General features: G+C 47.2%; 1 protein-coding gene across 2 annotated transcripts in view; it reads right to left on the reverse strand.

Moving 5' to 3' along the window:
- The window catches only part of LOC147608685 (lipid-binding serum glycoprotein family protein), an 82000-nt gene that overhangs the window by 29463 nt on the left and 25398 nt on the right, over window positions 1-27139 (reverse strand). Inside the window, exon 2 of one of the 2 annotated variants that reach the window (XM_086788171.1) lies at window positions 13209-13333. In XM_086788171.1, coding sequence (XP_086644297.1) covers window positions 13209-13333 — 125 coding nt within the window. Of the gene's footprint in view, window positions 1-13208; window positions 13349-27139 lie in introns of both variants that reach the window. The other variant, XM_086788170.1, reaches the window with a different exon arrangement.

The following is a 27139-nucleotide window of genomic DNA, read 5'->3' on the forward strand; positions in this document are numbered from 1 at the left end:
TTTTCTGCATGTGAATCAGCCGCCTACAGTTCAGTCCCTGGCAGCCTGAGTTTACAGATCTTCAACCCCTTCAGCCCTGCGTTTGCAGATTTCCAGCAGTCCTTCCATGCATTTTCAGTCCTACAGCAGTTTACATCAGTATTCAGCCTTCAGTACATCATCCAGGCATACACCAGCCCTCTGGTAAAGGTAACACAACATTCATAAGCATTTACAGCATTCTAACATAGCTTAGAACAGTCCACCATCTCCTTTTCTCAGCCTCAGGTGTGCAGCCCTTCCTCATGCACTTGGGAAGAGTGCATAGGCTCGAGATCAGTTCATCGAGGTGTTTCTACAGCCGTGTACAGTTCAGCCAAGCTTCCGATCCTCCGAGATCTTGCGTTTGGCTTATCTACAGTCCACAGTCATTCTCTCTAAAGAAATAAAGCAAATACTATCTCATTATCGGGATAGGGGGCCCTTCAGTGGGTAATTTGGGACCCAATCTCAGGTGTACAGTTCTCATATCTCTCTCGTATCTCTTTAAAGTTTGAAGTATTAAAGTGGATTGCTAAAGTCACGAAACTCAGGATACAAAAGACGGTGTGAGCATTTGTGTGACAGGATCTTCCAATACAACGACTTCCGCTGCATATCACATTGGTATCAGATTCAGATTGTCCACACACACCGTATCCTAGCGTGGGGGCATCCTTGGATGGTTAGATTGCGTTCCGGCACGACCACCGACTTCAGCATCATGTCTACAGAAGAGAGTACTCATCAGCCGGAAGACATCTCCCCCGAAGGAGACCATGTTCTTCCGCCTACAGTAGACACCATAGCTCTTCGTAGAGCTCATAACCAGCTGCTCATGGAGCGTCTCAAACTCTTGGAGGTAGCAGCAGCACGTCCTTCTACACCTCCAGCAGCACCCGACTACATCTCCCTCTTCTTTCAGATGGAACAACAAAGGAGAGAGGATGAGGCCCGAAGGAAAAGAGAAAAAGCAAAAAGAGGAGACTATGAGGAAGCCCAAGCAGGATCGACGAAGACCGGCGTCAGGCTGAACTCGCCGCTCGGGAACACCAACGTGAACTTGATCAAGAACGTATGTTACTCGAGCACCAACGAGAAAAGGAGGCCGTACACTTGAGGTATCAACAGCTCTCCTCAGTCTCCCCAGTCATAGGTGTCACCAGCTAGCAGTCCGCAGCAGCATCAACCACCATCATTCGCAATCAACCAAACTTCAGTAAGTATGATGGTAAGTGTGATCATTCATCAGTTAATCAATTTATTCATTAGTTTAATGCTCATTTTCCATTAGCTAGGATCACAGACCCTCAAGACAAAGTCCACTTAGCGGCTCCCCATCTCACTGGTGAGGCAGTCACTTGGTGGCAGCATTGGTCTAGTATTCATACAGACCAGGCCACAAGTGTCACAGCCTTTGACTGGGACATCTTTGTCCATGACCTAAAGACCAGATTTCTCCCACCCCAGTACATGACTGGTCTGAAAGACGAGTTCTATGGACTCAGACAAAACGGATCCCCAGTGCTTCAGTTTTCCGGTAAGGTTATTACTTTAGCACAGCAGCTAGGGTTATCTGAGCAGGCTAAGATGGAGCAATTCATTGGTGGATTGGACTCTAACATTCGATTCACAGTTCGTAACTTTGAACCAAGTACATATGACCGGGCTCTGACTCTCGCTCAGAATGAAGAAATGAAGCTTAACAGGGGCAAGCCCAAGCAGTCCTCTCAGTCCAGTATCAAACCCCAGCAGCAGCAATCAGCTGCACAGACTAGGAAAGGTAACGCGTCTTCTAAAGATGCTAAGAAGGACAGCAGTAATAGCTCCAGTTCAGGGGGTAAGAAAGATAAAGAACCTAAGAAAACCCCTGATGAAAAGGCTAAAGCAGGCATTACTGGAGGTTATCTTCCTCCAGAGAAGCAAAGGAAGTACCAGTCAGAAAATAGATGTTTTTTCTGTCATATTATAGGGCATGGTAAGAAGGATTGCCACAAATGGCAAGCGGCACAAGCCGCCAAAGCTCCTTCTGCCAAAGTTGCCACAGCCTCCCCAGCTCCTCCAGCCCCACCTACTACCTCAAATGCAGTTCAACTTTTACCTTCCATACATCCTATGCCATCCGTGCTATTTGATGCTAAGCAAGAGGGTGAGAGCGATGCTGCTCAGAAGAGCCTCATCCGAGCTTATGGCTCTGCCCAAGGCCGACAGTTTGTAGTCCTTTTCGATATGGGTAGTTCTGAAGACGCCATCTCTCCCCAGTTGGCTAATAAATTGAACTGCACATTAGTCCGATATCATCTGGATGTGGACGGGTTCACACCTAGTCTTCGCACCCACATTTCCCAGAAGGCACAACAATTTGCCTTTGAAGTTCAGAAGGCCTCATTTCAACGAGATTTCATCGTCTCACCTCTGTTGGGGTGTGACATTATCTTAGGAATTCAGTGGTTCCATTAGTATGAGCCTATTCCCGAATGGGGATAGGACACTTTTACTATTTGTAAAGGTTTTCCTGAGCCTGTCATGATTCGTGGGGATAGAAGCATTCTTGGCATCCCATTGATTCGTGGGGATAGAAGCATTCTTGGCATCCCATTGATTTCGCATCTCCAGGCCAGACGAGCTATCCGCAAGGGAGCAGAAGAAGCACTCCTATATGTTTGTGCTCAAACAGCCCCTCCCTCATTAGTAGCATCCGTTACATCTTCAGTCCCTCAGTTAGCAGACCTCCTATCCAGACACCAGGACATTATGCTTAGGGACGATCTCCCGCCCACTCTCCCACCCTCTCACCCTGAGGACCATCACATTGATTTGGTCCCTGGATCAGATCCAGGCAGTCCAAGAATCTACCATTCTCGAAATCACGGGAAGGACTTAGATAGTATGAAAGTCCAATCTGTCGACTCCCTTGAGTTTGGTACTTAGTACAGTTTGGCCCTCAATTTTGAGCCTGGCCACTATTCAGTACAGAACGGTTGGTTGTTCTACAAGAACCGTCTCTGTGTTACTCAGAAAAAGAGTTCCGCTCTTCTCCACGATGCCCCATGACTCCTTAGTTGGAAGACATAGGGGTATCAACAGTACCCTCGAGAAATTAGAACGGTCCTTTTATTGGCCAAAGATGAGGCGTGATGTCTATGCACATGCACAAGCCTGTAAGATTTGTCAAAAAGTCAAGGTTCCCCATACAAAGAAGGTAGGTTTACTTCAACCTTTGCCTATCCCCGACGGACCTTTCATCGACATATCTATGGACTTTGTAGGGCCTCTACCAGCATCCACCAGATCCCGTAACCATAGTCACAAGGGACAGGGGACGGGGGACGGGGGACGGGGACGGGGACGGGACGGGGAACGGCCATAAGTAGGGAACGGGGGCGGGGGAGGAAACGGCACTCAAAAAATACTTTTTTAAAAATTTTTCTACTCTACACTTATTCTACTTTGGAAGTACATCAAAATGAGCACAAATTTAAACTAAAATGGTAAGCTTTTGAGTCATATTAATAATTAAGTAGATGCAAAATGAGTCATGACTCAAGAGTCAGGAGTCAAGAATAAGCCTTAAGGAGGCAGAATACATGGACGGACTCAAATGAGTCAATGACAAAAAAGTGCTGAAGACTAGAGGCTAGAGGCTAGAGCTAAGTAGTAAGGCTAATGAATCATGATCCATGAATGATCATCCACGTGAAGTGCTCGCCTCATGGTCATGGGTAGCTTGTGCCAAAGAAGCATCAAGCTCATCCTCAGTCTCATCCTCACTGGCATGCTGCTCCTGCACCTCATCCTCTTGTTGCTCTTCTTGTTGACTCATCTCCCACTCGGTGAAGGAATCTGCCTTCTTGGTCACGCTCTTGCAAAGCATTCGCAAGTTCGCGCTAACGAAGACAAGGTCATTGGCACGCTCTACCCCGAGTCGGTTCCTCTTCCTAGAGGCAATGTGGCTATAGGTACTCCAAAGTTGCTCCAAGCAAGAGGAGCTGACGGCCTGGCTAAGTATGCAGATGGCAAGCTGCTGCAGCTCCGGTCCATCTGAACCAAAGTCCTCCCACCATAGAGCAGCACCAACTTTGGAGCGGTCAACCTGTGCATCATGACAGCCATAGGAGCCATGAAATAACCTGTACATCGAAAGCTGGTCCCTGATCTTGCGCCTAACCGATGCATCGGCACAAGACGATCCAAGATGATCCAGCGCTCACCTCCCGGTCGCTCTCCTGCTTGTTGCCTTGGAATTCTGGGTCCACCACATAAGCTGCTGCATGCAATGGAGAGTAGTAGGAATTCCACCTTCCTAGACACAAGGCATGGATCTCCTCGTATCTGTCTTCGTCAAGCACGAAGTCTTTCAACTTCTCTATCATGCGATCCATGGCCTCGTAGACCTTGCCTATGCATGGTTGCATAGCGTCTACAATCCTCAATAGGTGGACTATGGGCCTCACCATAGCATCTGTGGTCTTCACACGCTCCCACCAAGAGGCATCATCCGCCCGTAGCCTACACTCTTGGCCAGTGTTTGTATGGGACTCTTGCATGGCGACAAACTCGTCACTAAGGAAAAGCTCCCTCAAAGCACCGCTACAATCGTTCAACCGGCCCAACATGAGGAAGTTGTAGGCAAACCGGGTGTCGGAATATTTGAGGAGAGAGAGACAGGACCTCTTGTTGAACTCATGCCGAAGTCTTTGGTGGTTGAGGACAAAGGAGACCATGGTGTTGGCCTCCTCAATAAGCGGGCTGATCCATGGTAATGCCCCGATGTCCTTGAGGAGGTTGTTTAGGCAATGAGCCATACAAAAGGACACCGTGACATGTCCATACATACCTTGGAGAATAGCTCCCACCATCCTATTGGAAGGCTCCCATCCGCAAGAAAGCCCACTACATGGTCGGGGCCAACGATCTCCATGGTGGTAGCCCACTCCGCCGCAAGCACATCCGCGCTCTTCCCAGTGCCGGATGCATCATGAGATGAGATGAAGTACATCTCTCCGCGGGAATATGCAACCATGCCGTGAATACTCCTCTTGCGGGTGTCACTCCATCCATCCACAATGAGGGAGACTCCGTTCCTCTCCCATTGCCGCTTTGTGTTGTCGGCCGCTTGCTCTAGAATGCGCTTCTCCTTCTCGAGCAATGTAGTGCGCAAGCTCTCAGATGAGGGGGGCGTATAGGTTGAGCCATACTCTCCAATCTTCTTAACCATGACCTTGAAGTATTCCGACCTATTCAAGAAAGTAATTTACTAATGAGAAGGGGACTAGGATGATGAAAACATGAATGATGAATTGGCAATGATCGATTGCACTTACCTAGCCGCTTGAAAGGCAATGTGGTCGTGGAAGAAGAAGCGGGCCACCGCCATATCCACCTCCTCCTTCAACTTGGGGTTCCAATTCTCCCCAAGTGTAGATTGTCGCCGTGGGCCACGTAATGGTTGAGAGGCCGTGGAGATGGAGGCGTCGTGGATGGAGTAACATTCCGACCTGATGGTGAAGGTGATGGTGTGCATGATCCCGATCCACCACATGACTCCATTGTAGAGGCTTGAGTTCCTCTCCCCATCATCACAGGATCCACGGCCACTCATGGTGTCCTTGTCGCTTCGACCGCTTCGTGGACGCTAAGCTTGTCAAGAAGTTCCCGTCTCTTCTCGGGCGTGACATTCGTGCAAAACCTCACCTCATGCCCACTCTCATGCAAGAGGTGGGCTTGCACTTTGTCGGCGCCACCCGTTCGCCGGTATGGGCAAAGCTTGCATCATACCCATGGCCGAGAACCGCCTCCATCAGCGGATGAGATGTAGTTAACCTCCTCCCACAATGTCCATCCCGTTGTCCTTCTACGAGAATCCCCGGCACGTGAGGAGGATGCCATGGTTGAAGATGGCTTGACTCTTGAGCCTTGAGGAATGAGAGAGAGAGAGAGAGAGAGAGAGAGAGAGAGAGAGAGAGAGAGAGAAATGAAATGAAATGAAATGTTATATTAACGTCTTCAAAAGGCCATAATGACCTATGAGAGAGAGAGAGAGGGAGAGGCCTAAAGGCTAGAGCCTAGAGGCTTGGAAGTTGGAAGACTCAAGAGGCTTGAAAGTTAAGGGAGAGGTGAGAGAGAGAGAGAGAGAGAGAGAGAGAGAGAGAGAAAGAAAGAAAGAAAGAAAGATTTTATTAACGTCTTCCAAAAGACCGAACTCGGCCTATGAGACAAATCGGAGTACCTGTATGGGGTATCCTCTGTCATCCCAACAAAATGAAAAAGTACTGAATAAAAAAGCTGAATCTGGGTGTGCAGGGGATGGAGCTCTATTACTAGGAGAATGCAAAGCTATATGCATGGAGTATACAATCATGATATGCAACCTAGCTAGCTCCATCCTGTACCATACTGGGGGTATAAAATGGTATACATCAGTGAAGGGGGTGTCCACAGCTCCCTGAAGAACATGCCTGGGTGTGCTCTGAAGCGAGCCAGTCGCTCCGCACCCTCTCTGTGAAACTGAGCTCTGATCTCTGTCATCTCTCTCTGGTATAGGCGTGGTGTCCGAAAGCCAGGTGTCCTCTGTCTCCTGCGGGCTCTAAGTGTCTCTGCTCTCTGGAGAGTAATCCCCTGCCATGTAGGGACTGGGAGGGGTATGGATCTCTGGAAAAATGTAGTAATCTGTGTCTGTCGCCCCCCCTCTGGAGCTGTCTGAGCCTGTAATAATGTCTCTCTGTGGCGCTGTATGTCTAGAATGTATCTCCCTAGTATGCGCTGGTCTGCTGTCTCAAAGATCTGGGGTGAGAGAGAGAGAGAGTCTAGAATCTAGATAGTAGGGCGGCGGCCCGCGGGCCTTGTGTGAGAGCCTAGAGGCTTGGAACTTGGAAGTTGGAAGCTAGAAGAAGCTTGAAAGCTTGAGCCTTGAGTGTTGTGTGTGCTTGTAGCCTTGTAGAGGCTTGTTCTTATATAGATAGGCAAGAGAGAGAGAGAGAGAGAGAGAGAGGAAAGCCTCAAGGGCAAGAGAGAGAGAGAGGGCCAAGCCTCAAAGGCTCAAGGCTCAAGGCCCAAGGCCCAAGGCCAAGCCAACAGCCATAAATGGCTAGAAACGACAAGCGCAACGGCTCTCTGCCGTCCCCCCACAGAGCCGTCCCCCACCGGCGTCCCCGTCCCCGTCCCTTGTGAGTGACGCGTCGTGGAGGACGTCCGTCCGTCCCCCTCCATCCCCGTCGCTGTTCCGTCCCGATTCAGCGTCCCCGCGTTCCAAGCAGACGTCCCTTCCGTCCCCTATGACTATGCCCGTAACACTCAGTGTTTTACCATTGTGAATCGCTTTAGTAAATTCTGCATGCTCATCCCATGCAAGCATATGGCCACAGCCGAGGACGTAGCCCGTCTGTTTCTCAAGCATTGGTATCCAGTTTGTGGTTTGCCTAGCACCATAACATCAGATAGAGATTCCAAGTTTACCTCACATTTCTAGAGGGCATTATTTGAAAACTTCGGAACTAAGTTGCAGTTGTCTAGTGCATTCCATTCCCAGATAGATGGCCAAACAGAAATTTATAACCAGTTGGCCTTTGATGTTCTCAAGTCATACTGTCATGACCAACAGTCCAAATGGGAACATTATCTTCCATTGGTCCAAGCTATCTTGAACGACACTCATTCATCCAGTGTCGGACGGACTCCATATGAAGCCGCCTTTGGTCGTCGTTTTTCTTCTCTTTTGACGAGAATGGTGTCTCCATCTTTAGAGGCTAATAAAACCACGGAAGCATTTTTCGAGATCATTGAGTCAGTCAAGGACCACTTGACCAAAGCTCAAGAAGCATATAGCAGACAGGCAAATAAGTCTAGACGAGATGTCCACTTCAAGGAAGGGGATTGGGTCTATTTGCATATCATGAAACAGAGATTGAAACAAGTGGGCAAACGTTGTCCCAAGCTTTCATTCCGTAGTTTTGGCCCTTTTCCAATAGTTAAGAAGTTAAGTGATGTCTCCATGAAGTTAAAGTTGCCTACCACTTGGACAATGCATGATGTTTTCCATGTTTCTTGGCTAAAACCATATGTTGGTCCAAAAGTGTCCAAAAGTGTTTGATGTTTCAAATGAACAACAGCCAGACGTGCTAGACGAAGCAGAAGTTATTGAGCCCGAGCAGATCCTTCTTCATCGATGGAAGCATGGTTCTGGTCGACGAATACGTCAGTTCTATATGAAATTCCGAGATCGAGACGCCCACGAAGCCATATGGCTAGACGAAGTGTTCTTCCAGGAGTACCCCCAGTTGTTGGCGGACTACTTGGAAGCCATGAACCTGCCGCCAAGCTAAGCAAGAGGGAATGTCACATGCACTCTGCACTCCGTGCATGGTGACAAGATGGCTCATCATCAGCAGTGGAACAGTTGTACAGTATTAGAACCCCGTAGGATGATATTTGCCGTACGTCGTGATCCCATTGTACATCCTCAGTCCAGGATAAGTCAGGCACATTTCGTAGGTCATTCCTAAGCCTTAGAGGGTCAGTCCGTCAATCAAGTCCCTTAACCCACTTGGAGAGAATCATTCATGCATGCCAAGGGTTGCATATCCCCTCATCAATCTAGCATCAGCCGCCTTCCGCATCAAGAACTGAGGTCCAGCAATAGTGATCCCAAGGTAACATATGAGAGAGAGAGAGAGAGAGAGAGAGGAGAAAGAAAGAAAGCAAGCAAGATATATTAAGCGTCTACTAAAGACCCAATGGGCCTATGAGACCAAAGTGGTACAATAATGTCCATGGCATATCTCATCATGGAATGGAAAATAAAACAGAATGAAAACATAAATGTAGCTATCTCACTGGTGACTGGGGTGATACAAAACTGTCCATGGAAACTAGTCATGGAATACTAAGAACATAAAAACATGGGAGCAACCTCAGCATCGAGTAGATGGTATACCACTCTCCAAAATATCAAGCATGGGGTTGACGAGTATCGCCGAGAGGTCTCCCTCAGCTATGTCACGTGGAAAGGTAGCTCGATGGCGGTGGAGCATGTCCTGGATCTGGAGCTAATGAGGTGATCGTGGCCGACAGGGGGGTCGAGGGCGTCAGGCACGCTGGAGTGCAGAGGCTCGGTCCGAGGTAACTCCTCTCGGGCGAGGTAGGTCCAGAGCAGCTCGTGGAGGGTCCACAAGATCCACTATGTCGGTGTCCTCCACCTCCTGGGTCCGAAAGAAACTGGCGATGGTTAGCTACCAAGGGAGGGGGGCTGGGGCTTGTGTCTCAAGAAGGTGTCCCTGTGTCTGCGGAGCTCAAGCAGGAAGAGGCCCAGGCAACGCTGGTCCTGAAAGTCAATGATCTTGGAGAGTGGACCGAATCCCTCACGAAATAGAGAGAGAGAGAGAGAGAGAGAGAGAGAGAGAGAGAGAGAGAGAGAGAGAGAGAGAGAGAGAGAGAGAGAGAAGAAAGAAAGAAAGATATATTAACGTCTACGAGAGGCCAAAGTCGGCCTATGAGACAAAAAATAATACAACTGTGTTCTTCCGGTCATCGGAAGAAAAGAAAGAAAAGAAAAAGTGTGCATGTGTCCGGATACAACTGTGATTCATAATGGATTGGTGGAGCCCATATACAAACAATATAAGGGGGAGTGGGGATGTGGATGGAGTGCTAAGGCAAGATGCATCTCTATATGCTGAAGGGGTAGTACAAGCATGCTATGCAGATCTATGTCTAACTCCATCCAGTGCCATAAGAGGGATATAAGATATCATACATCGCCGATGCTGAGGCTGTGAATGGCGTGAACATGTACCCTGAGTCTGAATGAAAGCGAGCTAGCCTCTCCTGTGTCTCCATCTGGTGTCTCATTCGGATAGCTGCTATCTCTCGGTGACGGAGTCGGGGTGCTCTATGTCCAGTCTGTCTAGGTCTCCTCCTGGCTCTCAATTCCTCTGCTCTCTGTGCGGTCACCCCACGTGGTACATCAGCTGGCACTGGCATAGCTCTCTAGAAGAAATCTGTGAGCTGGGACTGTCTCCCACCCCTAGTGGGAGCGGGTGTCTGGAGGAGTCTCTCTCGAGAGCTCTAGTAGTAGTCTGCACTAGGGGTGTCTGGAGGAGTCTCTCTCGAGAGCTCTAGTAGTAGTCTACCAAGCTGTCGCTTTTCCGAGGCCTCCATCAACTGATGTAGTGAAGAGTGCTCCTCAAACAATCCTGCATATCTATCTCTGACCCCCTAGTGGGCTCTACATCTACATACAAAGTGATCCTCAGTCTCCACCTCCTCGCGGCACAATCTGCATATCCGCTCAGCTCTAAGAACCCGTGCCGCTCTCCCAGCCTCTATCTCTAGTTGATGTGATGAGACTCGTAGCTGTCCAATAGCAACGCGAGAGCTGTGTGGCATGTATACATCCATGTACCGCGGTCGATGTATAAACCCATCCCCTGAGATGCTCATAAAGTGGTCTCTGTAATACAGCATCTTCGGTGGTAGTGGGCTCTCTGGTGCTGTCCATGTCTCCTGTATGTAGTGCTGCCATATGTCCTGTCTCATCACTCTGTTCCTCTCATTGAGAGAGAGGTAACCCCGTGGAGCAGACTGATCATACTGAAAAGGTGGCAACCGCTCAATGTCTATCCCATGATGTGAGAACCACTGTAGCATCTGTGCATACCAAGATCCAGTGTGTCCAGCCTCGGCCAGCTGTCTAGATGCCTCAAAAGCTCAGCGGGATAATCTCTCCGTGGGCGTCTCCCTCATCCTGTATACGTGCGGGACGGATGGTTTGCTGCGTATCATCCTCGAGAGCATCAAGACCTGTGGTCTCTCCAGCTGTACCCATGTGGAGGCTGCAAGCCCTGGTGCCCAAACCGCTGGTGCATACATCAAGGCTGGTGTCACTAATGTATCAAAGAGCCACCCCTTCGTGCGGGGTTCCTGAAAATGTGCCTAATGACACTGACGCTCAAGGCCAGCAAGAGCTGCATACCCCCGGGTCACTCTGTCTCGGACTGCCTGAGCCATGGAGAAGCGTCCAGCTGAGCTAGTAAATGTGATGCCAAGGTAAACATAAGAGATCACCACCTCGACCCGCCCTCTTGCTAATGTGAGAGTAGTGTGGCTCCTGATTGCGGGTGAAGTGTGGAAGATCATAACCTTGGTTTTCCCAAGTTTCACTGTGAGCCCCTGCTGTGCGCAGAATTCATCAAGAGCCACAAGGTGTCTTTGAAGCCCAACCTGCGTGTGGGATACCAAGACGATGTCATCCATAAAGCATAACATGGACAGTAATACCTGATAGCTCAACCCCAGAGCCTCGTCCCTGTGTGATGTAATCGACCACCTCATCAATATAGAGCCCAAAGAGCGTGGGGGAGAGCGGGCACCCCTGCTTCACACCAATGGTGCTAGCAACTGTGTCGGACAAGCCTCCTGGGTATCGGACTCTCCCAAAGACCTGCTCATATAGCCTGTATATGCCCCACATCATGTCTGAAGGTATGCCTAGTGTCTGTAGTCGCCGAAAGAGGCGCTCTCTGGGCACAGTATCAAATGCCTTGCGGAAATCCACAAAGCAACAATAGAGCCGTTGCCTCCGTGCCTTGGCCTGATCAATCAGGCACCTCAATGTAAAAATGTGGTCGATGGTCGAGAAGGCTCGACGGAAGTCTGCCTGGCCTGCTGCTCTCAATCCCTCAACCTCTGCATGAGTGCTCAGCTCTGCCTCCAAAACTGCCCCGTATAGTTTGGCCAATATATGGCCAATCATGATGGTCCTGTAGTTCCCAGGGTCTAGTACATCTCCCGCTTTATGGATCGGCACAATAGTGTGCATCGTCCACTCAGCCGAAAACCCCTCTGACAGAGCTCTATTGAAGAGATGAGCAAGAAATGGTGCCAATGTATCAATAGCATAGATGAGATGCTCTCTCTGTAATCTTGTATGATCTGTCGCCCGTCCATGTTGGAGTCGGCCATGGTTAGTTAGTACGAAAAGTACGATACGGTACGGTACGATAAAATACGGTACTAATTGGTATCTTAAAATTTTTTGAGGTAGGTACGATATTAGTACGTTTTTTTTTTAAAAATACTTCCTAAACTTAAAAATTGTAGACAAGAAGTTACAAAATAGTAGAACCATGAACATAATGTCATCATGCCATTAGAGTACAAAATTGCTACAAAAGGATAGGCCAAAAACTCATGGCATGGGCGACCGCCAACATGCGTACATACATGATACTACATACTACAATACATCATCGATGGGCTAGAAGGAGATAGAAATCCAATGCCTAGAGAGCTGTAACATATCAAAAGTCTACATCATCACCAACATCTGCATGATCATCAACATGATCACTACTAGAGTGTCCATCAAGAGAGTTCTCTGAAGAGGACTCTTCGAAGGTGGACGAGACACTCTGGGGATCATTCTCGCTAAGTAGATTGCCATCATCATCAAACAAGGGCTCTCTAGGCAGTGGGGTATCATCATGAGGGGGCAATGGAGTATCATCATGAAGGCGGGGATTGGAGCTCGAGGATCCCCGCCTCACATATGCGCGAAGGCCACCCTTTGCCGATGCCGAAGGCGGAGGCCTATGAACTCCAACTGCTCGGCCCCGTCCATGATAGTCGTACACCTCGGCTAGGTCCTGAGTGAAGTGAAAAATAGTGCGTGGTGGCTGTATGATGGGTGGGTGCACTGGGTGGGTCTCCAATAAGCTCCTGAAAGTGAGGGATAGGTATGTATGATCCGCCCCCAATGGGGCACCTTAAGTAATAAGGCTTAGCAGCCCCTAATACTGGACAGCAGACGGGTGCTAGTATGAGACCCGGGAGCACACAGTACGGTGCAGGTACGGAAATGTGACAATGGCCCAAAACACGAACAAAAATGATTTTTAAATTCCCTTGGCCTTTGTGTGCATCTCTACTGAGTCCCTTTGGGTTTGGCAATGCAAACATCTTCACTTTTAGGTTCCTTTAATGCTTTCAGAATATACTTCAAACCACAAAGAGTGCCTATGTACATAATCTTTTGAAATTTTAAAAAAGAACTACCAAAATTATGAAGCATCAAAACAATGATGCAAATTAATAACATATATCATCATACATAACTTGTACCAACTACAAACAAAAAGTTGTTCATTGACAATTTCCTTTTGCAGCCAAAATAAATGGTACATAACAAACCATACCATTGATAAAGCCAAGAGCTTTCTCCATTCAACTGCACTTCAAGATTGTCAATGTAGGTTCCACATTGGAGAATATTCAAGTGCAATGTTCCAATGTCCTCCTGCACATTCACTGAAACCCCAGCCTGCATGCCAACCACCTTTCACAAATTGCCACAACATGCACCCGAGATATTAATTTCGAAACTCAGAAGCAACAAATTAAAACGATTACACTATGCTATGCCAAGTTGTACTGATTACCCCAAAAAAGCCACTATATAATTGCTTAAATTATTGGAAAAATAGTGTGTATTGACACTCAAAATCAAAAGTGGAGAAACAGTGGATTAAAAATTGTTTCTATACAAGGGAGTATTTTAAGACGCTAATGTGTAGTGGTATTATGTGTAGTGTAAGATCCCTCCAAGATCTCCCTAAACACAAGCAACAAGATTAGTACCAAAAAGCAAGGGTGCAGGCTAGCTCACCTCCCAACTGCAGGTTTGCAACTGCAAACCACCCCCGAGCGGAAGGGTAAGGCTCACTTCCATCTGACAAGTCCATGGTGGGAGTCTTTGGTCTACGTTGAGACGCATTGTCAACAAGTGTCAACAACAATAATAATAAACCCACAAGTCACTTATATAGTGATAACTGCTACTATAAATAACCAAATAGTCATAAATAAACAGTGGATAAAAAATTGGAGTATTTTAAGACGCTAATGTGTAGTGGTATTATGTGTAGTGTAAGATCCCTCCAAGATCTCCCTAAACAGAAGCAACAAGATTAGTACCAAAAAGCAAGGGTGCAGGCTAGCTCACCTCCCAACTGCAAGTTTGCAACTGCAAACCACCCCCGAGCTGAAGGCTAAGGCTCACTTCCATCTGACAAGTCCATGGTGGGAGTCTTTGGTCTACGTTGAGACGCATTGTCAACAAGTATCAACAACAATAATAATAAACCCACAAGTCACTTATATAGTGATAACTGCTACTATAAATAACCAACTAGTCATAAATAACCATTAACTATGGTTTTACCAGCAATCCACCTTAGCCACCCGTATCAGCTTGCTTTCCCTAGTCCTAGGGCTCGCCTAAAGCTGCCGGATTACAAGCATTAGCGTTAGGTACATAACATACTTCCCTCCTGAGATATTTCCACTCTTGGGAATAACCAAGGGAAACTCAAACTACATTTCACAACTGACATCTTGCTTCATGGTCTCTCTATCGTTCCTCCTAAGCCTACCGTTTGCTTTTTGTTCCCCGTGTTCCTCCACTGTATGTTGAACCATCATTTGTAGCTAAAGGAATGAAACCGATCCCGTCAAGTGGGGGTAGACTCCGTCGGACACCCACACGCGTAATAGCACAACTTAAATATCACAATATGAATGGACAACTCAATAACAACTGAAAAACTGAAATGAAATAAAGATCAATGGACACGAGCATTGGGGCCGGAACGGGCCGAACCCCCCCTCAATATATATAATATATTATTGGGAGTATTTAAGGGGTACAATGTTCCATGGGTTCAATGAACCAGATGATGTCCATGTACAACTGAAATGAATACAATTACCAAACAAGGCACCGAACGGGTGTTAGCAGCAGTGAATATCCCTCGAAAGATTCACACCAAAGACCTTCGTTTGAATCTCAATCAATGTACCTTGTAAAACAATGAATATGGCCTCTAATAGAGCTGGGCACCCACGCATGAGAGGAGATGGCCCAATTGCTGCTGTTGCTGGCCGCCCGCAAGAGAGAGAGAGAGAGAGAGAACCAGCTGCAGTCGCTTGTGTGGTAGAGAGGGACGCCTATAGCTGCAGTCGCTTGTGTGGTAGAGAGGGACGCCTATAGCTGCCCGCTTGTGGGAGAGGAAGATGCCTGTGTGCAGCAAAGGAGGACGCGCCTGGGTGCAGCCCGCTTGTGGGCAAGAGGAGGAGGTCGCCTACAGCTGCCCACTTGTGTGCAAGAGAGAAGGTCGCTTGCAGCTGCCCGCTTGTGGGAAAGAAGGCGTAGCCTATGTGTAGCCTGCTTCTGTGCAAGCAAGAGAGAGGCGCCAAGCGATGGTGGGGGCACCCCTCAAAACAGCTGGCCGGCCCACCCTTTTGCATGGAGGCGGCCAGTTCCAAGGTTCCCAAGGGGGGGTGGGTAGGTGGCCATGCACCCACCCCCACACACACGATTAAGGGAGGGCTTCTCTCCCCACCATGGCCCATGTGTGGGTGCCCATAATGGGTGCCCACCCTGCAGAAGGGCACCATAAAATATTGAGGAGGCTGCCCACTCATTAATGAGTGTGAACCTGCAACCTTATAAAGAACAAAGGTTAGAAATAATGCTATAAAATAAACAAATGCAATACACTTACCACCTATTCACACGCAACAAAACTCGTCAGAAGACAGCAAACTTCACGACTCACTGGCAGGCGTCCCCGCTCAGTAAGTGGCACGTCAAGCAAGCAAACACAAGAATACAAGTCACGCGAAAACAGTTCCAGGCATGCAAACATGAATGCATGTGCAAACAGTATCATGGACATATCTCCCGTTCATGGAACAAGTACTAGACATTCCTGTCGGGCATAGTGATGGCACGACAGAAAGTATAAATCCCGGTCTTCCTATGGAGTGACAGTCCCATAGGTAAGACACAGATCCAGGCACGAGCCTCCCTATGGAGTGACAATCCCATAGGCAAGACACGACACAAATACTGGCTCTTCCATGGATAGAACACAGTCCAGGTCATACACGGGTGGCACCAGTCTGGCTCCCGTCCATACGACACCATCCTGCTAACACACGGGTGGCACCAGTCTGGCTCCCATCCATGTTATGCAAAATACTGGCTCCTTCACATGAGACACCGGCCTGGCCTCAAGTGAACAAGACACAAATCTGGAGATGGACCAAATGGTCAGCCAATTGGTGACATCTCCCTGGGCTTCTAAAGAGTTGTCCTCAACTGAAAAGCCTCAAGATATGCCTGCAACAACTGTGGGTAGTCAACAAAATAATCCTCATTTACCCACTTTGCATCAATGGGCAAATAATTCTTGAACTTCACAAGGTATCTCCTGGAAAGCTATCCTGCAAGTAGCCTTCTTTCCTTGTGAAAGACAATCTGCTCTGGCTGACATAACACTTCAACAAATCCAACACGGCTGAATTTGCAGCCTCACTTTGACCATCCGTTTGCGGGTGATAGGCCGATAGCAATGCTTTTCCGTGGCTGCGAGGGAATAGGCAATGGTTGTAGCAAACCTGGAGGCTTCTGCCTATCAAATTTCACCTTTTAGCAGGTGACACATGCACGCACATAAGCCTCAATGTCCTTTTGTATGCTTGGCCAAAAGAAGTATCTCTCAATCATGCGAGTTGTAGGCATGATACCACGATGATCAGCATAGGGTGCATCATGACATTCCTTTAAAACCTTGGGACGCATGTCCTTCACCACACATAGGCAATTTTCATTCATGAGAGAGCCCTCTTTGATCACATAAGAGGCATGAGTGTGACCAGCCATCAAATCAGCCCAAATATGACAAAAATCAGCATCCAAATGATACAAATCACGCATAGTAGTCAATTCCCCATGTGAGGCTACTGAAATTGCAGCCACATATGGCCTCCTGGACAATGCATCTGCTACCAAATTCTTCTTTCCAAGCTTATGTCAATACATCCACATTCACATCATTATGTTCTATCTTTTCACGAACAAAAAAAAAAAGCAAGTACGCAGAAAGACTCTTCTTTATTGCTTTATTAATATGGATGTGTGATACAATAGGGATGGAATCTCCCTCTTTGCCAGCATGATCAACACTACCCTGCATATCGGGAACTGCATGCACATTAGGCTTAGACTGCTTGTCCTCTTGCATCTTGCTTACGTTTGGGGCATTGCCGAAACATATGCTCTTTGCTTCCACATGTAAAACATTTCCCCTCTTTCGCATATTGCTCCCTTTGCTCAGGAGTCAAGCCAAACCTGTTCTTCTTGAGCACACTATCCATGGATGAGGTATTTTCAGCTTTACCTCCCTTCTGGACTTCCCTGAAGCTCTTTTTAGGTGGCTTTCCACCTTATTGCAGGTTTGGGACAGCCTTATCTTTGCCCTTAGAACCCTCTTGATCTTGCTTAATTTTGAGCACCAATTGCTCCGTAGCAAGAGCAGAGGCTATAAGCTGTTGCAAAGTGTGTTTCAGGTGCAATTCAATGCCTGAACGATAAGCTGGTTGCAATCCGGAACGAAACTTCCTCTTTCTTTCATCCTCAGTGATTTGCATAAAGGGAGTTACCTCAAGCAACACTTTCCAAAACTTATTGACATACTGCTGCACACTTTCACTATCTTTTTGCTCAAGTCTATCCCACTTTTGGGTAAGAGTTTGCTCCGCATTAGGTGGCAAGAATTGGGCATAAAATCTGTCCTTAAACTCTTTCCAAGTGGTCTTTGGTGGTCTTTTCAGTGATCCACCAATGAGCGGATGTCCCCTTCAAGAACATGCTAGCATGGCGTACTTCAAACTTCTCAGTGAAGTTCTCATCACTAAAAGCAATATCAAACTGTGCCACAAATGCTAACACCTTGGAAGCATCATGCTCTCCTTGAAAAACATCAAACTTAACGGACTTTGTCACTTGCTTTGAATTCCTTGAGCATTCTGGCATGAGGCTCATGGTCTTCTCTTTTTCTTTTCCCCTTATCCAACGGGGCAACCCTATCTGCATGGGCTCCGTGGGCCATCATGGAGGTTTCATGAAGCACGGTGGCATGTGCTACACAAACCTGAAAATCAGATGCATGTGACCTTCCTGCATAAGGCAATGTCTCTCCATGAGACAACTCAGTAGGCAAAGCTCTTCTATTTGCAGACCTGTCACCCCCTCCATGGGATACATGCCTTGAATACATGTGACCATCGTGCCCTCCACGAGCACTAGCATACATATACTTGTCACCCTTTGTGCCTTGTGGAGAAGATGCATGACGAGAGGTGGCTGTCACCTCTTCCCTTTGCATAAATGACCTCAACCTTTGAGATGCGAGATCTCCATGCTTCAAGCGAGGCGGATTTCTGAATTCCAGCTCTCCATCTTCCCCCTCTTTGATATCACCTTTGCGGAAGAGGTAGGAAAATGCCAACTCCCTTGGCTTCTTGCCCACTTCTCGTGCCATAGACTCAAAAGTCATGTCCACCATTGCATCGGCTTTCCTTGCTTCAATGGCACTTTGTACATGGGGATCTGCATGCAAGAATTTCAACTCTTGCTCTTTTGCCTATAAAAGCTTTCTCATATGCTCCAATTCAGCCCTCAATGCATTAGGCTCCTCTTCTTGCATAACTGTCTTTCCACCAGACGGTTGTTCCCTCAAATCACTATCATTCACCCTCTCAAGGGGCTTGTGTCTTCCCTGCAAAGCATCAGAACCACGCGAGGCACTTGATTGGCCCCTCGAATTAGGCACTTCCAAAGGGTTGCCTTGGTTGTCCATTGTGTTAAGTGTGCTAGAAGCGGGGTGTCCAAAACACAGGTTCGTTTCCCCTCTAAGAAGAGGGAAATGACCTTGCTCTGATACCAATGAAACCGATCCTGTCAAGTGGGGGTAGACTCCGTTGGACACCCACACGCGTAATAGCACAACTTAAATATCACAATATGAATGGACAACTCAATAACAACTGAAAAACTGAAATGAAATAAAGATCAACAGCATTTTCTGCATGTGCACCAGCCACCTACAGTCTTCTGTGTTTACAGATCAGCAGCCATACAGTCACCTGCGTTTCTGTCCAGCAGCAGCACACTTGCGTTTCTGTCCAGCAACAGCAGTAGAGCCTGCGTTTCTGTCCAGCATCATCCCTACAGGTCTGCGTTTCAGTCCACAGCAATTCTCAGCCCTGAATCATCCGTTTACATCAGTATCCAGCATTCTGTGCATCATCCATACATGCAACAGTCATCTGGTGAAGGTAACACAGCATTCATAAGCATTTACAGCATTCTAACATAGCGTAGAACAGTCCACCATCTTCTTTTCTCAGCCTCAGGTGTGCAGCCCTTCCTCATGCCCTTGGGAAGAGTGCATAGGCTCGAGATCAGGTCATCGAGGTGTTTCTACAGCCGTGTACAGTTCAGCCAATCTCCGATCCTCCGAGATCTTGCGTTTGGCTTATCTACAGTCCACAGTCATTCTCTCTAAAGAAATCAAGCAAATACTATCTCGTTATCGGGATAGGGGGCCGTTCAGTGGGTGATTCGGGACCCAATCTGGTGTACAGTTCTCATCTCTTTAAAGTTTGAAGTATTGAAATGGATTGCTAAACTCACGAAACTCAGGATACAAAAGACGGTGTGAGCATTTGTGTGACAGGATCTTCCAATACAAAGACTTCCGCTGCATATCACAGGAAACTCCAACAACAAGCAGAAAGTCACCACAAAGTCATCTTCTGATGACGACGATTCTGACAGCAACAAGGATTCGAGGATGAAGGAATCTTGTGAGTTTTGTGGCCGACTTGGTCATTCTGAGACCAAATGTTTTGCCAGACAGGCTGCTTCCCGCAAAGCTAAAGCAAAACAGGAGTCTTCCTCCGATGGCTTAGACACTTCACCCACGACAGATGGTTCAGATACTTCGCCAACGACAGAGGAGGGTACGAAGTCTCATGCTAAAATGGCTTTTCTTGCTGTCTATGATCCCTTTGTTCTTTCATCTTCACAGGAGCAGGATGAGTCCATCCTGGTGGTCACACAAGAGACTTCCGATTCCAAAGTCAGCGCTCTATCCGCAACAGAGGATTATTTACAGGAGTTTCTGATAGAGACCTTATCAGTTCCTCTAATCCCTTTGGATGAGTATCTCCCTTCCCTTGTGTTGTTTCATGCTGATGCTATTATTGCATATTTTCTCTCGTCTCTTTCAGAGGAGGATAGTGGTTCTTCTACTGGGCAGGTGGATGATTTTGCCGAGATATCCTCACATATTCTCGAGCTTCCTACTTTGGCAGTTGCTTCTCCTTCTTATGTTTCAGAGGAGGCATCTTCCACTATCTTGGAGCTTGTCCCTACTTTGAACCTGGCAACTTCTACTATCAATGATGATCAGTTTGTTCCAATGGTTGTTTCATTTCCTTCTTCTTCAAAGGAGAAGTCTACTTTGGTCCCGATACTTGTTGCAGATGCAGAGGAGGTACCATCTATGGTTCCATCTCCTGAGGGCTTCTCTCTTCAGATTGATCCTATTGTTTCGTCTTCGATATCTTCTCGATCTTCTCGTGGCTTCTTCCGAATACCTTCTCGGTATTCAGATGTACCATATCTTTGCGAGCTTTGTGCCTTTTATGAGGAGGTTGTTCCTTCAGACTCTTTGGAGGTCTTTCTTCAGCATGCTGGAATTGGTCCGCCTATCTGGCACTAAAGAGGAGGTGTTGGCATTATCATCTCCAGATTGGGCATATATATGCATATTTCATGTTGTATCTGGCCAGATTTATGAGGCCATGCATTCATCTTATTTTAGATATATTTGTGCTATTTTTGTCTATTTTTTAGACATTATTTTAGTATTTTTTGCATAGTCGGCCAGCCCACTATTTTTATACTGGCCGACCAGCTCTTGTCCAACCTATATATAGGTGGCTTGGGTTTGCATCATTAGCACTTCATTATTCAGCCATTGTTGTTGGTTGTATGCACCTGCAGGCAGCCCTCATACTCTACTTCAGCAGATAACAAGTTTTCTACTTCAATTCTTTTGCACATGTGCTTCTTTGCAAGATCTATTTGCTATTTTCTGTTTTACAGCCATTCTTTCAAGACCTTTCATCAACATTTCTATGGACTTTGTAGGGCCTCTACCACCATCCATCGGATCTCATAACACTCAATGTTTTACCATTGTGGATCGCTTCAGTAAGTTCTACATGCTCATCCCATGCAAGCATACGGCCACAACAGAGAAAGTAGCCCGCCTTTATCTCAAGCATTGGTATCCCATTTGTGGTTTGCCCAAAACCATTACATCCGACAGGGATTCCAAGTTCACCTCGCATTTTTGGAGAACATTATTCGAGAACTTTGGAACCAAGTTACAGTTGTCTAGTGCATTCCATCCACCACAGACAAACGGCCAGATAGAAATCTTTAACCAGTTGGCCTTGGATGTTCTCAAGTCATATTGTCAGGACTAGCAGACTTAATGGGAACATTATCTTCCATTGGTCCAAGCCATCTTGAACGATACTCATTCATCCAGTGTCAGACGGACTCCATATGAGGCAGCCTTTGGTCGCCGTTTCTCTTCTCTTTTAACAAGAATGGTGTCTCCCTCTCTTGAGGCTAACAAAACGACGGAAGAATTTTCCAAAATCATTCAGTCACTTAAAGACCACTTGACCAAAGCCCAAGAAGCTTATAGCAAACAAGCAAATAAGTCTAGACAAGATGTCCACTTCAAGGAAGGGGATTGGGTTTATTTACGCATCATGAAACAAGTGGACAAACGCTGTCCCAAGCTTTCTTTCCGTAGTTTTGGACCCTTTCCTATAGTCAAAAAGATAAGTGATGTCTCCATGAAGTTGAAGTTGTCTACCAGATAGACAATGCATAATGTTTTCCATGTTTCTTGGCTAAAACCATATGTTGGATAAAAAGTGTTTGATGTTTCAGATGAACAGCAGCCAAATGTGGTAGACGAATCAAAAGTCGTTGAGCCTGAGCAGATCCTGCTTCATCGTTGGAAGCGTGGTTCCAGTCGAAGACTCCGTCAGTTCTATACAAAGTTTCGAGATCAAGGTACCCACGAAGTTGTTTGGCTAGACGAAGATTTCTTTCAAGAGTACCCCCCGTTGTTGGCGAACTACTTGGAAGCCATGAACCTGCCACCAAGCTAAGCAGGAGGAAATGTCACATGCACTCTGAACTGTAGTGCATGGTGAAAGGATGCATCAGTGCAACACTGTACAGCAGTAGAACCATTTAGGATTTGATATTTGTCGTACACCATGACCCCATTGTAATCCTCAGCCCAGGATATGTCAGGCACGAGCTACGTAGATCATTCCTCAGCCTTAGAGAGTCAGTCAATCAATCAAAGTCCCTTAACCCACTTGGAGAGAATCATTCATGCATATAGATGCCTTAGGGTTTGCATCAGGACATGTTTGCATTTTGCATAGCATTCATCCCATATGCATTTAGCCCACCTAGACCATTGTAGAACACTCAGAATTTTATTCAATATTTTTTATCATTTATCTGACACTTTTCCACATTATTATCACCATTATTTATTTAATGCAGGACATGAAGCAGTCGGCCAGCTTTCAGCCAGTCGACCTGCTTACGGAGTGCATATAAATAGCATAGCTAGCATTTCATTCATATCATTCAGCCACAAGCCTTCAAGCACTTCATCCTTCAGAACAAGGAGCATTAACGCTTGGACCATTCACCATAGCATCAACAAAACGCAGCATCAATCAGCATTCAGCCCATACAACACCTTGTGTTTTCAGCATCTACACAGTTTTCAGCATTCATATACGCATCGTTTTGCTACAGCCCTTCCGGTGAAGGTAAAACGCATGCATTCAATCATTTTCAGCATTCATTCTGAAACCGGCCTCTCGTAGAAACCAAAGTGCGGTAGACTAGCAGTCACCCTTCCACTTGTAGTCCAGATATAAAAACAAATGTGATTGGAGCTAGAGTGCCCCAAATCTGAAAATAGAACGACACCTGTTGGCCCCAAAGCTTGGCGCCCCTCGCGGTATTTCTTTATTCAATTTCAAAAATATGTAAGGCTGAGTACAACAAAACCAGCCAAGAAAATACACCTGTATGTCCAATCTGGCAGCCCACAATACCTCTTAGCACAGAGGATTCACACACACAGATCTGTGTCTCAAAGCAACACTCTGTGCTCCCCTCTGATCAGCCAAGACCATTTAGCAAGACAGCCTTGAGCATACATCTGGCATATCTCATGCACATGATTCAACAACTCAGCACAAACATACATTCACTGTCCAATCTCTGTTTCCACCCTTTTCAATCTGCCATACCCCTCCTCTCACAAGGGGCCAGATAGCACAAATCTGCAGCAGACATAAGCCAATGGAAAGAAAGATAGCTCGTGGTTCTGCACTTGCGAAGCCAATCGTACCAATCTGTACTTGCCTTCTTGCAACCACTTGTCTAATGTACCAGATAACTCTGGGAAAGCTTAGCCTGCACAGCTGGAGATGCACTGTGTTCTACTGTTCAGGTTTGAACAGATCTGCCACCAGCTGTACCTGCCCGTACAGGTCAGTAGAACACTACTGTACCTGTCCGTACAGTTTCCACATGTGCCTGTACTGTACTGGTCAGTACCTAACAGCAACCGCTTGCTAACTGTACCTGTCAACACAGCCTGCACCTGTACTGTCCAGCGCCGCCTGCTCCTGACCTGTCCGTACACTATACCAACAGTCGTACAGTACTGTACCTGCAGTCGTACCTACCTGCGCTGCATGTACCTGCAACTGCAACCGCCTGCACAACAGCCTCTGCCAGTACCTGCAGTACAGTTTCCTGTCAGCGCCACCTGTACCTGCAGTCGTACACTTGTACCTGCAGTCGTACAGCTCTGTACGGCCTGTTTTCTTCACACACAACAGCAACCAGATCTCTCTGCAGCAGCCGACTTACTTCCCCTCCTCTCCACGCTTGAGCTTACACGACTCCCCAAAAGCTAGAGAGAGAGAGAGAGAGGTGAGAGAGGCATGCAACTCCAAAAGTGGAGTTGCCCCCTCTCCAAACTTATCCTAGGGCCCCTACTTTAATAATCATTAAAGTTCCCTAGGGGCCACTAAGGCCTAGGGGCAACCATCAATAAAACATTAAAAACATTAATGTTTTTGTCCCCCTTCACATCTGAAGTGTCCACACATCATTCTCTCTGTCCGGGCACCCCAAATGTGAATCATTTAATATTTTTGCTCAGCAACCACCATGCCCACACTTGTGCTATTCCATTTTCACAGGGCCATGACATACCCCCCTCTTGAAAAATGGCAAGCGTCCTCGATTGCATTCTGGTGAAACAGCAAAATATCCAAAGTGAAATATACAATATGGCAAGATCAGCATCCCAATCTCTCTAAGCCATGCACATGTATCAACATTCACTGCAAACCAATGGCATAGTAATAGTCCAAGTTGTATACCACTGTGAACCATACACAACCACAACATCCAATGTCACTAGTACACATATATCATAAAGTCCCATAAACAGATGTACTGTCAGCCATCAATACCTTCGGGTGAGATAAAAACTGCACCAAGCGACCTCTAGATGTCATCTGAGCCTGTCTGTATCAAGGGAGTGGAGGTGCTACCCCCCTCTTGAGCATCAGGCAATGCTCCAGACCCATGCTCTGCTGAACCTGAATGAGCCACAACAAGAGTCGGCTCTAACTCAAAGGCATCGAGATAAAGCTGCAAAACCTGAGGTGAATGTCACCAATTGGCCGACCATTTGGTCCATCTCCAGTTTTTGCGTCTCGTTCACTTGAGGCCAGGCCAGTGTCTCGTGTGAAGAGGCCAGTATTTTGCTGACATGGACAGGAGCCAGACTGGTGCCACCTGTGTGTTAGCAAGATGGTGTCGTACGGACGGGAGCCAGACTCGTGCCACCCGTGTATGACCTGGACTGTGTTCGACCCATGGGATTGTCACGCCATGGAAGAGCCAGTATTCGTGCCGTGTTTTGCCTATGGGACTGTCACACCATAGGGAGACTCGTGCCTGGAACTGTGTCTTACCTATGGGACTGTCACTCCATAGGAAGACCAGGTTTTTATGTTTTTATGTCGTGCCAGTTTTGTGCCGACAGATATTTTGTACTTGTTCCATGAATGGGAGATATGTCCATGTTACTATTTGCACATGCACACATATTTTGCATGTTTGAAACTGTTTTCGCATGACATGTATTTGTGTGTTTGCCTGCTTGACGTGTTACTTACTGAGCGGGGACGCCTGCCAGTGAGTCGTGAAGCCTGCTCTGTATTCTGACGAGTTTTGGTGCATGTGAACAGGTGGTAAGTATGTCGCACATGTTGTTTTAATGTTTTATATTCTAACCTTTTATTTTATAAGGTTAGGTGTTCACATTTATTTAAAAGTGGGCACCCACTTAGGGGCCAAGGTGGGGAGCCCCACTTTAAGTGAGTGTGGGGGTGGGCATGGTCACCTACCCACACTAGCCCCCCCACATGCATGCGTGGAATTCACTAGAGAAGACTCCACTTAAATTTTACAAAAGAATACCTCCTCCTTCAAGCGTGGATCATCACCACCCGCTTCTATCTGGCGATTATTCACCATCTCTCTCTCTGGCGCATGTTTTTCATGAAGGCGATTGCTTCAGTACCCTCTGTTGCTGGCTGCGCCTGCCTCTCTACAGGTGGCTGAGTATTGTTGCAGGCGGCTGTTTACTCCACGCTACCTTCTCCTGCAGGCGACTGTCACCTCCACAAGGCTGCACTGCTGCGGCTGCTCTCACAGGCGGCTACTGACAGGCTGCCCTATCCTCTACACTACAGGCTGCAGCCAAGCCCTTTCACATGCTCCTACAGGCGGCAGCATATTGGCAGTAGGCGCTGCCTGTTTTCTCTTACAGGTAGTCGTGGGTCCTCTCCAACAATCTGCGCTTGTTTCTCTAGCAAGCTACCCAAGTAGCTGTGCACAGCAGACTGGTACCTCCTCTATACTCGGCGGTTTCTTTTCTCTCTCAGGCAGCTGTGCTTACAGCAGGAGGCTATCTTCAGTTGGCAACTACACAAGCCTCTCCTTCGGTCTGTGTTCATCACCAGACAGCTGCATCACTAGGCGGCTGTAGCAAGACAAGCTCCTCCACAAGAAGGCAGGTTGTGTCCTGCACAATAGGTGGTTACACTTCCTTTCCGTCTTCCGTCTTCAAGTGGCTACAACTGGTGTTTTTCTCTCATGTAGCTGTACATATGGGTATTGGACTTCCTCAGCCATCTACAAGTAAGTGAATTTCAGATTTCAATAAAGTATTTTATGTTTAAATCTGATAAGGGATTCATCCCGCTCGGCCAACACCCGTTCGGTGCCGGGTTGTCCAAGCTATATTGGCGAACCTTGGTCCAAAGGTGCTAAGATCGGGAGAGCCAGGCGTTAGTACGAGAGCGCCTGTTTGTGCATGGTCTCGGAACACCAGTGAGGCGCTCTCCGCGGAGTCCAGTGAAAGCACAGGACCGTAGAGATTGGACCACACTAGTGGTCGTTCTGCTTCGAGCTCTACATCGAAATTCGACTTCGAGCCTATCTGTTTGGTACTGTTTTCATATGTACATGGACATCATCTGGTTCTTGGAACCCATGGAGCATTGTATTCATTAAATACTCCCAATAAATATATCATATATTGAGGGGGGGGTCGGCCCGTTCCGGCCCCAGTGCTGGTGTCCATCTTTCCATTTCATTTCATTTAAATTTCAAGTTGTATTAAGTTGTCCATTTCAAATTTGTGGTTTTAAAGTTGTGCTATTAAGCGTGTGGGTGTCCAACGGAGTCTTTCCCACTTGACGGGATCGGTTTCATTGGTATCAGAGCACAGTTGTTTCCCTCTTCCTAGTGGGGAAACGAACCTGTGTACTGGACATCCCGCTTTTAGCAAACTTAAAACACAATGGACAGCCAAGGCAACCCTTTGGAAGTACCAAATTCGAGGGGTCCATCTAGTGCCTCTCGTGGGTCTCATGCCCTGCGAGGTAGACACAAGCCTCTTGAAAGGGTTATGGATAGTGAATCAAAGGGTCAACTGTCTCCAGGAAAGACAGTTATGCTTGAACAAGAGCCTGATGCTACGAGGGCTGAAATGGAACATATGAGAAA

The sequence above is a fragment of the Cibotium barometz genome, chromosome 52, assembly GCF_041138505.1.
Source record: "Cibotium barometz isolate CiBa-2024 chromosome 52, ASM4113850v1, whole genome shotgun sequence".
Lineage (NCBI taxonomy): Eukaryota > Viridiplantae > Streptophyta > Polypodiopsida > Cyatheales > Cibotiaceae > Cibotium > Cibotium barometz.